Source organism: Anser anser, assembly GCF_964211835.1.
Source record: "Anser anser genome assembly, chromosome: 1".
Classification (NCBI taxonomy): Eukaryota; Metazoa; Chordata; class Aves; order Anseriformes; family Anatidae; genus Anser; species Anser anser.
The window spans coordinates 13,622,348-13,636,161 of NC_139720.1; the positions used below are offsets into that span (position 1 = coordinate 13,622,348).

General features: G+C 39.6%; 1 protein-coding gene across 2 annotated transcripts in view; it reads right to left on the bottom strand.

Annotated features, from left to right (window-relative positions):
• The window catches only part of RELN (reelin), a 293,768-nt gene that overhangs the window by 73,573 nt on the left and 206,381 nt on the right, over positions 1 to 13,814 (bottom strand). For both annotated transcript variants that reach the window (XM_083821372.1, XM_083821373.1), the window contains exons 21-24: positions 12,663 to 12,855; positions 9,901 to 10,013; positions 3,871 to 4,008; positions 3,107 to 3,293 (exon numbers count right to left, since the gene is read on the bottom strand). In XM_083821372.1, coding sequence (XP_083677498.1) covers positions 3,107 to 3,293; positions 3,871 to 4,008; positions 9,901 to 10,013; positions 12,663 to 12,855 — 631 coding nt within the window. The remainder of the gene's footprint in view (positions 1 to 3,106; positions 3,294 to 3,870; positions 4,009 to 9,900; positions 10,014 to 12,662; positions 12,856 to 13,814) is intronic.

The following is a 13,814-nucleotide window of genomic DNA, read 5'->3' on the forward strand; positions in this document are numbered from 1 at the left end:
CTTGATCCTCCTCTCTACAGTTATGTGGCATTCATTTCTCCAGCTGCTACCCTGTGCTATATGCACAGAGAACAGCCTTCCCACATGTTGGCATCAGCCCATTTGACAGGTTTCCTTCCAGTTACTTCTTCAAAAGCGTGTAGGATTTACAGCAGTGAAATTCATCTCCTACTCCAGAACTGGGGAGGAGCGTTTTCCCTACATGCCTCATGTTACTAGGATTTATTCATACACAAACCCATGTTCTTTTACTAGTAAGTATTGTAAATCTGAAGTTTCTTAACTAAAACCTGTGGATTTAGTTTCAGCATAGCTGAGAGAAAAAATAGCCTTAGAAAATGTAGTGAACGGTATTCCCGAGGACGTTTTTGAGTTCTAGCAGGAAACAGCTCTTGGACACCTATGCTGCGGTTAAGGTGGTCACTCTGTGCTTGCTGGCAAAAAGAAGACAGAGCATATTCAGCTAAAAGAAGCCTTGATGTGTAAGAACCTTTTACTATAACTGGAATTCTCTCCTGCCCCTTCCACCCTCCTTGCTTGAGGCTGAGCTTGTGGGCTTGCAGAGCAACAGGCTTGAACAATTATGATACATGTTATAAACCTGCCTGCGGTGAGACAGAATGAAGGGTGAGAGCATTGTCCCTGTAAAGGTGACCTGCACGCCCCCCGCCTGGCACAGCCCTCCACCAGCACAGTGATGTGCTGCCACAAGCTGCTACAGGCAGGGCAAAGCCAAATATGCGCAGCTGGAGAGGGGACATGGGTATGATATTTCTGCATTCATTAAAACTGGCTGCAACCTGGATTCATCTACATTAACAGTGAGAACACCTCCCAAAATGCAGCAGGATTGGCAACATGCCTACTGGCTCTGATTACCTAAAAATCACAGATTCCTGTCCAAGCACAAAAAGGGATTAAAAAGATAAACTTGGGCTAAGTTGTAAAACAATGATTAATTTTAAGAATTTACATTTTCCCTGTCTCTCGCTCATACATCCATGATCCCCCTGACAATTTTCAAGTCTGAGATAAACCAGTGTCATGGATCTAGCTGGACATAAGTAACAAAATTTAAGAGCTGGTTCCCAGCCAGTGCTTGGATGGTGCCATGAGAATGAGATGGGCTCAGTCTTGGATGCAGCTCATCCAAGCTTCCCAGTGCAGCCCCGCATGGCTAATACTGGTCCAGGGCACTGTGCCATGACACTGGTAATATCTTGGGCATTCACTTTTGCAAACTTTTTTCTTTGTGAGACCGACAAGAATTTGAAGTTGTCTTAATCAAATCAGACTACATGATCTTAGATTTCCAACCTAAATAATTCCATTATTCTATGGATAATAAAGATGTCAACACCATTTGTGTCCCATGGGCAGATATGTCCCAGTTGACTGATTGAGATCTGGGTGTAAAATTATTCTGAATACTTTTTCCATGTCTACACCATCCCTACCCCAAACTGGCTCTGCCTGCCAAAGGGTTAACCACAGAACCAGGTTAATTGAGAAAGGGCATGAGTTACATAAAGCCTCAAAGGAATTGCAGGGTCTAATTGAAAGAGCTCTCTATATTCCAACACACCTACAGTTGATTAAAATGAGTTGGAAAACAAAAGATAGAGGGTTGGCAGAACAAAGCCAACAATAATTCTGGTAGTAGTGATTGATTACGGCAGTAAACGTTAGACATTCAAATAAAAAGTAGCTATTTCAGCAACTGCAAAGAAACAGAGCCTGTGAATACAAGCTCCCAAAACAATACAGAACTGTTGGGCAACTACAAAAATAATTTTTGTAATGTTTATCACCATGGCCACCTAGACACCTTGAAAAAGATCCAAACAGAAATTAAATAAGCCACCTTCAGCTGATGGCACAGAGACTGCTACTACTCAAGAAATGAATGATAACCTAACCCGTAGAGATCAATAGAAAGAAGACAAGAATTTCAAAATGAGATTTTCACTCCTCCTTAGCAGAAATCAGAAGAAAGATCATAGCAGGTTAATTCTAATTTAGCAAACTACTTTGAGAAACTTGGCATAAGGAACTGAGCCAGAAGGAAAAACATCTAACAGAGAAGACAATTATATAAAAAAAAAAATCCAATTATCACAATTAGCTAGTTATACTGATTGGTCTATTATGAAATTTTCAGCACAGAGCTGCATTTCCAGGGGAGCTGGATGTGAGACTGTGCAGGAGTGCTGAAAATTATTTGATGACTTAGATTTTTATAATGAGGTAAACAACATATGATTACATAGCATTGCATATTGGTTTATTCTTCTGGGACTAATCCGGTTCTCATGACAGCAGTGGCAATTTGATCAAACCCTTAAAAGAGAAGCATGTATCTGCATTTTATACCCTTCCTTTCAATTAAGAACGACAACAACAACAACAACAACAACAAAAACACACAACCCAACACAACAGAATTAGAATTGAGGAGCAACAATGAAAAATAAATCTGTGATTACAACCCATAATCTTACACCTGATCATAAAGAGCTCTTTTCATTTTAGTTATAATTGCTATTAATTAGCAGATCTCCCTGTATCTTATTCGTGGTATATTACTTTTATCTGTAAAACTTCCAGGTCATACAACAGAATATTCTCCTACAGGCTAACCAGGCACTTTCTAAAAGTCTGGAGGGGTTGCTTTTTCACTAGTTTTGGTCCTTTGACCTCAGCGTAAGCTCTTGGTCCTCCCTGAAAGCCAACCTTTTTTGGTGCCTCTCCCAGAACATTACAGAACAGAGACAAATGGGTGTTGGGGATTGCTGAGAAAAAGCTGAGTCTCAAAACAGAAAACGCCCAATTAAGACAATATTAATGTATGCACTTCCCAACACACTGGCAATTTACTTCCTTCCATTACAGGAGGGATTTCTTGGATACATAACACACATCACCCCCTATCTCTTTTGATTGCTTTGTTTTTTACCTGCAGAGAACAGCTGTGCTGTTTAATGCACTTCTCATGCTGCTCAGAGCTTTCTGCCACCTTCCTTTTCTTTGTCATATAACCCCATCATGTTCCTTTCAAACCTACATTACTACACGCCTTTGTCAGTCTCCCATTCCTTGTTGGTACCTTGTTGAAGTAGAGTGAGGAGCCAGATGAGATGACCCCACAGCCTTCTTCAGGCTTTACAATCTCTCCCCCAATAACTTCCTGCCACTCTGTCTTCAGGCCATCTGGGTTCTCAAAATCAGACATGATAGTTGAAGGAAGGGGATTTTCAGGCTGACATTCAGTACCCTGAAACCCCGAGTCACACCTAGAAGGAAGCATAAGCATAGCAAGCTTTTAAAGACCTTATTTAATGCTCGCAGTTACTTAAGACCTTTTAAAATTACATGTGAAAAAGTCTATCATTCTAGAATTGGAATTTTGGATCCGGGAAACAAGCTGGAATAGCTGGATAACTGGAAACAAGCTATATTTTATTTGTAAAAAAACCCTTCAGTGTCCAGAGAGCTTGAAGCTGGCAGGCAGCACTCTGTTCCCTTGGCATTGCAGCTGTCTGACAGCATCTGAAAAGTAGTGCTGAGTCGGTTCCTGGGGACTGTCTGACGCAGCGTAACAGCTCCAGCTGTGAACTGGTTCACCAGGACACCTATAGCTGGGCAGCCCCATGCCACGGAAAGCTCCTCCACTGCATGGATCTCCCAAAGGTATGGGCTCCTGGGCAGAGAGGGGTGGAGCAAGCAGCTTTTAATATTGCTTTAGTGGTTTAACTCTCATTTTTTTTTAAAATACATTTAAGAAAACACAGAAAAAAAAAGTATACAAAATAACAGAATACCTAAGTATCAGGAGACTAATAGCTTGTTGAACTTGCAAATGCTTTGTACCTGCAAACACCGTGGTCGCACCAGCCGTGTCCACTGCACATGTTGGGACACTGCTGTCCGATGTAGATGTTGTCTAAGGCCCACTCATCCTGCGCTGTGTAGTAGCACTGACTCCAGCGGAAACGTGTAGCACTGGACCTTCAAACCAATAACAATGCTTTAATTTGGATGCTTTACAGAACTGTAGGAAAAAAAATCAACCATAAAAAATAAAAGTTGATATCACAATCAGTGTCCAGCCTGGCACTGGAATAACCAAAGACAGATTCCTGTAAATGACCCTTCTGGATGATGTAACTCACGGTGCAGCAGACAATGGACTTTGCAGTTAATAATGATATTTCCGAGGAAATCTGCAGAGGTGCTACAGAGACTTTATACTTAATGGCCACATTATTTTAAGATAAATCTATCAGTGAGTATTACCAGATTTTTATTCATTGCCATTCTGTGAGGGTGAAAGGATGCAGAACTAGAAAGCTGGACCCAGAGTGTACCGTTGATTTTTATATTTTTGCTCACAGTTAAGGTATAAATTGTGTTAAAAAGTTTAATTTGATATTTATTATTAAAAATTATGCTTTGAAATTAAACTTATTGAGTTTAAGCATTTCTCTGTGTTGAACACTGGCTTATACCATAAAGTTGTCTGTTTTTTATTGCATACAGAAATTTATTTTTGTCAAGATGATACTAAAGAAGATTATGTTGACATATCATTGGTGATGTTACGATCATCAGATTTTGAGAAAGATTCTGTTTCAAAGCACCTATTGGTTGCCACATTGCAAATAGCCTGCTCTTGGCCAACTACTCAAATAAAATCTGTAACACCCAAGGTGTGCAGTGGCTGGAGCTGGGGAATTGCTGGATTAGATTACATGCCTACATGTAACAAAGCTCTGGATATTTGTCATATTGTTCAAGAAGAAAACCTTGCTGTGGTTTCTCCTTTCTAGTTAAATTGTTTTTCTTCAACAGCTTTATTTTTCTTTATTATAATGGGGTCAAGTAATATTAAGAATTAAAATAGTACTTGGACCTGACCCTCTAGGAGGTTGTATCCAATGTAATATAGACATTTTCCAAACTGAGTGTCTCCTGCTAACCAAACCCTGCCAGACACCCTCCACAATCAAAAACTAAGGCCAGGGAAGAAACCAATCCATCAGAAAAGTAATTCCTGTCACCATCAAGCCTTTCTGAGCTCTGCTGCCAACTAGTGCAAATCTGATGGGTTGCAGATATTGGCTGGTGGCAGCTCCCAAGCACAGGGATGCTAGGCAGCTGGTGGGCTGGGCACCATCTGATCCATGCTCATACAAAAGTGGCTCGGCCCACGGTGACAATGAGAAAAAGTATTGCATGTGAAGTGAAATAAAAATGGGAAATTGTTTGTTCTGATGGAGCGAAAGGAGCTGTGCTGGCTGCATGGCGGGTCTGGGAAAAAAAGAGGTGGTCACTGTAGCATGATTGTAGAGCTGTGGAGGGGTTGGACAGGGAAAGCAAGGCTGACAACAGTGAAGACAAAATCAAGCATAAAGCTGGGATGGTCTCTGCTCAACAGGGCAGGCTAAGGAGGAGAAGCAGGAAGTTCCTAAAAGAAGTAGGAGATTCTGTCCAAGCTTGTTCCTGAGACATAAAGCTATGGTATGATGGCATGGGATATAATGCTGTTATTCTAATTTAAGAAAAAAAATCCTCCTACTCCCCTCTGGAATTTATGCAGAATAAGATCTGTTAAGATGAATATTGTAAATCTGGCTGAGCCACCTGCTCACATGTGTGAAAATGAAATAGATATAGGAGGTCTGGGCAGCTAAAATGGACAGTATGGCACAGGAGTTACACAGCCAGTCACATGCTAGAAGAATACAAAGGTTAGATTAATACATGCCAGGAGAAATTTTTAGAATTCAAATATATGAATTTCTTTAAAAAGCAAGTGAAGCTGCCCAAGGGCTTTATTTTTAATCAAAATGACCTTTGTTTTCTGTTTTAAGTATCTGCTTGATATTGAAACTACTGTAAGTATTTTTACCGCATGTAGAGCTAATCTTCAGGGGCAGATCTGCAGATTAAATACTCCCTCAGGATACAATGTATTGATGGGTTACATTACAAGAGCTATGAATTATCCATTAAAAGTGCACAATGGCAGTAATGTGCCCACTAAGGACTTCTTAAGTGTGCAATAGGCACAACAGAAAGTAAATATTCACCACGATTATTTACTGTTTATTTTCTGAGTGCTCTGAATCCAGCACATCTCTGTGGTGGTGTTGCTCACATTCACCACAGTGCATCAACAGAACCTCAGGGGGCCCTGACAGAGATTACACTCCGGAAAGTGTGCTGGTAGTCAGCGTTAACTCTGGTGTACGCTGAGGAAAATAACAATACTGAAACCAAAGAAAGGTTTTAAGGCATATAAAGAAAAAAAAATTAAAAAGACCTCCTAGCACAGTAAAATAGTGTCATGTTGTCTGTGAAGGGAACGGGAGCCTTGGCTCCCTTGGTTTTTGTTAGGGATGTGCGGGGAGCACAATCCTGCAGGCCCAGGGGTACTTACAGTGACATGGGGGTATTTAGAGTGACATGGGGGCAATTTGGGCAAGTCTCTTGCCCCCCAACGTGTGACAGTGTGCTCTGAGCATAGTTCCTGGTGCTGCTTGGCATGGCATCAACACCATTTTACAAGCCACTGCTGTCTGCAAAACTGCTGAGTGGGTGCGCCATGGCCGGCTGTTGGGTGCCAGGCTCACGGCCACCCTACACAGCCAGCGGGGAGAACCGACCCACGGGTAAAAACACTTTGAGCGGGCAGAGGGTATTAGCTGCAAACAAAGAGAGGTCTCCCCCAGAGAGACCTTTGCTGTTAGGAATCCCGTGTCCCTGAAATGCAGGGTGGTGGTGGGGGCCTGGCAGGAAGGCGAGGCCGGCAGGCCACCGTGGGGCTGCAAGCAGCAGCGGCTCCCCCCTGGGCAAAGGGGAACACGCCATGAGCTGAGATCTCCATGGCAAAAGCAATGCCTCTGCAAAGCCCGTCCTGCTTGCTGCTTCTGAAAGCTTTCCAAAGCTGCTCATCACCTCAAGGTAACAACAGCTTAAGAGGATTATGCTGTTAAAAATGGTTATCAGTGGTTTAAAAAAGCCACATTAATTAAGGAAAGAGAATAAGGAGCTGCCTGTCAGCTGCATTCTCAGTGATAAAACACTGGTTTTCTGGGCAGTCACTATTTGGACAGCTTTTCAAATAGGAAGCATATATTGAGGAGTTACAGAAGCATTTTGTTACGAGCAAAATAAACCTCTCCAATTCCTCATATTTCTTCCCAGCTATTTTCTATATGGCTACAATGCAACTGGAAGATACTTCGGCTTTCTGATGACATTTTTTCTAAGTCAGATTTATGTCAAATAGAAGTCACTGTCGTTGTGTGACCTCTTAGATAAGCAAAAGGAAACTGTGGTGAGTCCCAGATGTCTTGCAAGTGAAACGATGTTCTTTCTATTATAAAATTTTTCAGATATGTGATTTAAACAAAATCATTGTCTTCTCTCCTGATATTAAAAAATCTAAAGATCCAATGCAAATTTGTAGCTGATACAATTACATTTGCTACCTTCTCAGTTACTATAATTACATTTACCCAATTATCCTGAAACTCTCATTCAGTCATTAGGTGTTGATTTGTTTATGAAGTCAGCAACTGACAGCTGCTTGTATCTCATTAAGGCCTGTTCATATGTAAATGTCTTCCATAAAACTGAAATTAATTTTCATCAGTGTTAGAAATATTCAGCTCAAGTACAATACAATTTCAGAGAGCAGGTGCATACATTTCATTTCTCTAATACAACTCTTACAGTTGCAGATTTCCTAATGCACCAAATTTTGGATAACACGGGGACTTTGGAAACTCATCCACGCCAGATGCAGAACATTGACAGATGTGCAAAAATACCATCAGGCCCAGAAAGTTTTACAACAGAAATAGGTACTGTTAAGAGCAATTTTCTGGCTGCATGAGCACAGTAATGCAGCCTGATGCTACCGATGCACTGAAGGTGCAAACTCTCAGCAAAGAGCTCTGCATGCAGGGATGAAACTTCAGGAAATTGTAGCAGAGCTGTGCAGGGGTGTGAGGGCATATTGAGGCCACCAATAGCCACATTGGGACTATTGAGATCTCAAGCCATAGTCCTTGGGTGGATATGGAGAGGAGAGAGGAGAGAAGAAGAGAGGAGGGAAGCAGAGAGGAGGGGAGGGAAAGGGAGAGCCCTAAAGCCATGTGACAGAGGGACTCTGACCATCACATAAGGCTCATAAAGGCAGAAACTTGCCCTTTGTTAGTAAGTGCGCTTCAAAAATGCAAGAAGTTACCCTCCCAGTGTCAACCCCAAGGACGGACGGAGCCTTGCTGGTGACAAGGAGGGTGAGAGCGAGAGAGGTGGCAATCAGCTTTGTGTATCAGGTTACTGTTGGTGGGGAATATGCAGCTGTTCTTCCTCTTCACCCAACAGTTGTACTGAAAATGTGTTTTCTGAAGAGCAAAGTAATGTTCAGTGGTAATTTGTACCTTAATTACAAACAAAACTCTTATAACAGACAGGAATCCCTTCAGATACAAGATAGAGCGTGACATATTTATGATTTGTGAAGAGCATAAAACGGTAACCTGGCTATTATTTCACCATAATTTTTCCCTACAGTCTCCTAAATTAAAATGAAATTATTTGCTTCTGTCACCTCATATTCTGAGGAAAATTGTTGGATCTTAAGGAAAAAAAAAAAAAGGTCCACAACATTGGTATTAACATCAACTATACAGAGTATAATAATAACTTTGAGTAGAGTATATGTCTTATAAATAAATTTTAAAATAGCAGCCTACGTTGGAATACAACCAGAATAATTCTAGGCACTTTTAAACACTCCTAAGATCCACAGATTTTACAGCTGATGGTACACAACAGCAGGTAAGATTTAGTACATTGTAATTATAGAATAATATGTGTCTTTGGTATTATCTGACCTGACATGCTTTAAAGGCTCATTTTTTGTCCCTGATGTTTTGCCTGGAAATATGAAATTCTGTATATAGGTTTTACTGTAAGTATGGTAAGTATTTTGGAGGAAGTTATCATTGCTGGTTGTTTTGAGGCTGTGGAAAGTGCAGAAGAATGGTAACAGACAGGAAAACACAATGACAAACTGTGCAAGTTCTCATTGCAGTTGTTGGGATGCATATAGGTGGAACTGAAGCAACGAGTAACTAATTGGAATAACTTGATTCTCAAATGCAGGAAGAGGTTGAAGATTAGTGAGATTTACAACAACCACCTTATATTTGTATATTATAATAAAGCCTTTAAAATAAATAATGGAAGAAATAATCTAGTTAAATAAATTAAAATGTTAGGGTGGGCAAAAAAGGTTTGATTACACTAAGATGAATAGGACAAGACTTTCTGATTATATATATATATATATATTTTTTTTTTTTTTCCAAAAGAAAATGCTCTTTTTGAAGAGATGCTATAAAAAGAAACAAGAGGTAAAAAATTCCCAGAAATGAATCATTAGTTATTGTTTATACAAGGCTTTGGTCTGGACACGTAAACAATAAGGAATGTTCAGAATAAAAATTAACAATCCAAATAAACCTTTCCTCCAGTGACCCATTTACAGACAAGCGGCACTATTTTTGAAAAGATCTGAACTTTATTAGAAGAGTCACAGTATACATTAAAAACAATCCTAAACAATAGTTTCTGGTGACTTCAGCAACATTTCACTCCAGTTATGTGAGGAAGGCATTTTATGTTAAATACCTGTGGTTGAGTCAGTCCTTGTACCCCAGCAACCCACCCAGTAGCTTGAATATGGTCTACATGGGACTTGATCTTTGTAATAGTAATGTAAACACAGATGAACTATCTGCGCACACACACACACACAGAAAAGTAAAAAAAAAGAAAAAAAAAAAGGGAAAGAAGAAGAAAGAAAGAAATGAGGATACTCACCAAGTCTTCTGTGGTAGAAGGACAGTGATTCTCCTCCACTGGGTAAATTCGCTGGAGTGGTAAATACTTGCTGATGTAAACTCCTGGCAGCTTGGCATACTTGGAAGACATTCCTTGAAATAAAACATTTCAATACCAGGTTTAATGTTGAGGTAGAGTTAGGAGCAGAAGCAATGGTTAAACTTTCGCTGAACTAGAAGCTTGCCTGCGTCCAGATGTGAAAGACCCAGAAACAGAAAAATCCTGGGGTGCTCCAGGAAAATTTCTCAGAAAGCTATCAGTAGTACAATTTAGGATAGAAGAAAACTATATTACTCATTTAGAGGTGTATGTTTGGTATTAGTTACTAGTAATGTTTTGTTTTCTTCCATGAGGGTATCTAGTTCATTTTTTTTTACTATTTTCACCCCAGCATCTAGCACTGACTATGGAATAAGTCTACAAATCTACTATGTACTAAGTCTACAAAATCGGTCTACTGGTCATATTAGAGATGTACTTGTGAAGCTTTGCCTGGGGACCCCACTCCCTCCCTCTTCAATGGGAGCAGGAAGAATTGCCAGAGTCACCCAAGAGCATCTAACTTTGGCACCCAAACTGCAGTTTACTGAAGGTGCATCTAAAGGCCCTTACCATGCTCTGCAGCTGTATCAGCTCTGATACCTACAGAAAGTGGTGCGAATTCCCACTTTCTGCTTCAATGATCTCTTTCTGTATGTAACTCAAGATTCCCGGAGAAGTCTGTTCCCAAAATTTTCTTTCTTCTTTTCAGAAAATCTGATTGTCTTTTTTTTTTTTTTTAAAAAAATATATATATTAAATATGAACACAGTCCATTATTCCAGATCCATACCATTTTCTAGACCTGCTCTTCCCTTGTTACTCTGTTTTTCTGCAATATTCCATTTATTCATCTATATATTGCCAGAACAGAACCTCAAAATTTGTAGGGTGGCTTTGATGAGGTATTAGTAAAACATTTGAATGTTTCTAACAACTTGTGTGTTACTCTGGCTACCCATTTAAAGAATCCATTCTGCTACTGCTGTCACAGCATAGCTGCCTCCAGACCACCTCCAAATTTCCCACAGCCGTTTGGTGTTTATTGCTGTGCTCATACCTTTGAGGGCTGTTGGACACAAGGGAGACCTTCGGGAGAGACACTTGCCTATGCAAATAGCATACTTTGACTGCTATGAAACTAATAATAAGGCAATCATACTTTATGGTAGTTAAAGCAATTAGGAATATTTATGTAGTGAAATATAAAGAAGAGCAGAATAAATTATTATTTCATGGAGAAAAATATTGCTCAAATATCTTAGAATGTTAAATGAAGATTTGGTGTCTTATTCTGTTTTAGTTGCTGATGGGTTGTTTTTTTTTTTTTATTTTTTTCAGTAGATTTTCTAAAGGATTAGTTTCCTTTCCAGCAATTTTCAAACATTTTTCGTTGATTCATCTCCCATAAAAGATCTTATAAAATAGGATCTGATCAGTGCGTGTAAAGCAAACAAAACTTTCAAATATTTTAATTAATTAGTGTTTTGTGTATTGGCCAGATTACATCCTTGAAGCATACTACAAATAGCCTCCTTTATTACTCTTTTATCAGAGCAACATGGGTGGTATGAGGAAAAGGACTTGGCTGCAAGTTCTTTTCTCTGAACACAGCTCCACTGAGACAGGAAAGGAGTGCTAAAATCTGAAGGGAACTGATCTTTCGTTGATGGCAAAGACAAAGCCCATAAGAACTATTCTTGGACACTATGGTGATGCCTGCTAGGTATAGAAGACATGAAAAACATTTAAAATACAGTATTTACAGCCTTCATCTGAATTCCATTTAAGGTAAGAAAGCATTACTTTAATTTGCAAAGTTTAAAACTTCAGTTATTGCCATTTCTCTACTCTGCCCACCGAAGTAAATGTGGCGAAACACAACAGGGCAAGTGAAGCAGGAAAATGTTTTCATTGCTCATAAAAGATGTTGGACTGGACGTTCAAATGTCTTTGTGAATGCACAGGACTGCCACTGAAGAGACATCAGGACCGGTTCCCTGACATCCTCTAAACTTGCCCAAAGGCAGCTGATAGATGTTTGTTAGTTCACACTGAAGTCAAGGAAACTCCAGCTTGCCATCTAAGATGGAAAACAAAAGCACAAATCACGGCCAAATGTGCTATTCACATTTGTGCTGAGACGGGGCTGAGCCACATGGGGAAATAGCAGTGAACTCTGCTATTTGCACTTCCATCAGTGATGGGGGAAACTGTTGGTCATTGCTGCCGTGGACTGTGTTTGAACCAGGGATGGGAGATGAAAGGCTCTACATTACAATCCCCTGAAGGAAAGTGCTTTCCATTTATGAAATGGCTGAGCACAAAGGCAGAAAGAATTTATGTCCATTTAAATTCCAGGAAACCGTAGATGCATTTTACTTCGAAAAGCAAAGCAATAGCACAGGAAAGATCGCAGCCATTATTCTGTAGCTCTGTCTAGTGCCCCAATTCTTTCCTTAGACTTGCTCCATTCCTGTCACTATTTTGTGTTTCAGACTTTCAGATACTTCTCTTCCAAATATCATGAATAACAATTTAAACACTTCTATTAGTCATTTTGACTGACTCCAGCTGAAGGTTTCTTTTTAGAAACGGGAACGAGGAAAACATCCTCCTTTGACCAATGCCACGAGTATATTTCAGATGATCTTTGTATAAGCAGAATTTGTGGAAGACAAAGGTCTTGCTACTGGCCTCACCTCCTGAACAAGATGCCACGTGAGGCCATGATTGGTGGAGTACTCCAGTTTCACCTGGTTGTCCATATGAGGAGTAAACTTCTGGCTGCAGCCCATCACCAAGTTGAACTGTATCATATATGAAGCTCCAATCTGCATAGACTGGGTCTCCACGTAGCGCATGCTAGAAGCTAGCTTTGAATCTCCTGTAAAACTGAGAGACGTAAGGAAAGAATAAGAATCCATCTCCAAAATAATTCAGAAGGGAATATTAGGAACGGTTATGCATTAAATACAGTGTTACTTCTTTCTTTGTTCTGGAGATTGGTACATGGGATATGACAATATACAGAAAGATCTTTCAGTTGGTACTTCTGTAAATTACCAGGAAAGCCTTGATGTATCCCAGAGTGTGAAACACTGCATTATTCTGTTAGTTCTTGCTGTATACTCTTTGCATGAAAGATCAAATTAGGATCAAGCAAGGGATAACATACAGAAAACAACAACAACAACAAAAACAAACAAACAAACAAAAAAAAACACACAAAACACCACCACCACCAAAATAAAACAAAAAGGAAGTTCATTCCCAGGAGTGTCCATTGCCTAAGGTCATTTCACAGTAACAGCTGTAATTTCATTCAAATACTGGACAGTAAAGATACACTGAATTTAGTTTAAAATATTCTTATTACATAGACTTTTCATTCTATTGATTTTCAATTGATATTATTTGTAATGCATTCACTGACTTTTGACTGTTTCAGAATGAATGTCACCTATCTTCTGCTTCTTTTCTGCAGGATATGAGTTATAACACATTGCCCAGTGGACTGAAGATGATAATTTTGTCATTAGTAATGCTTGGAATGCACCAAGCCTCATACATACATGACACAAGGTACCCAGTTATCATGTGTATGGTAACACACTACATAGTTTGAAATTATAAGGATATTTTAATTTAAATGTATTTTTATCCTATATGCTATTAAAAAGGAAAAAAGAATCAAATGCACGGATGTATTAGGAGGAAGTAATAACGATTTAAACTTTAAATCCTGTACACTATCCTCCAAAAGAGAATGCTTTTAAGAAGGTTCTCATAGAATGAAAACAGTGTCTCCTTTACTTAGATTGGTTTACTTGGTATAAGTTTAAGATCCAGGG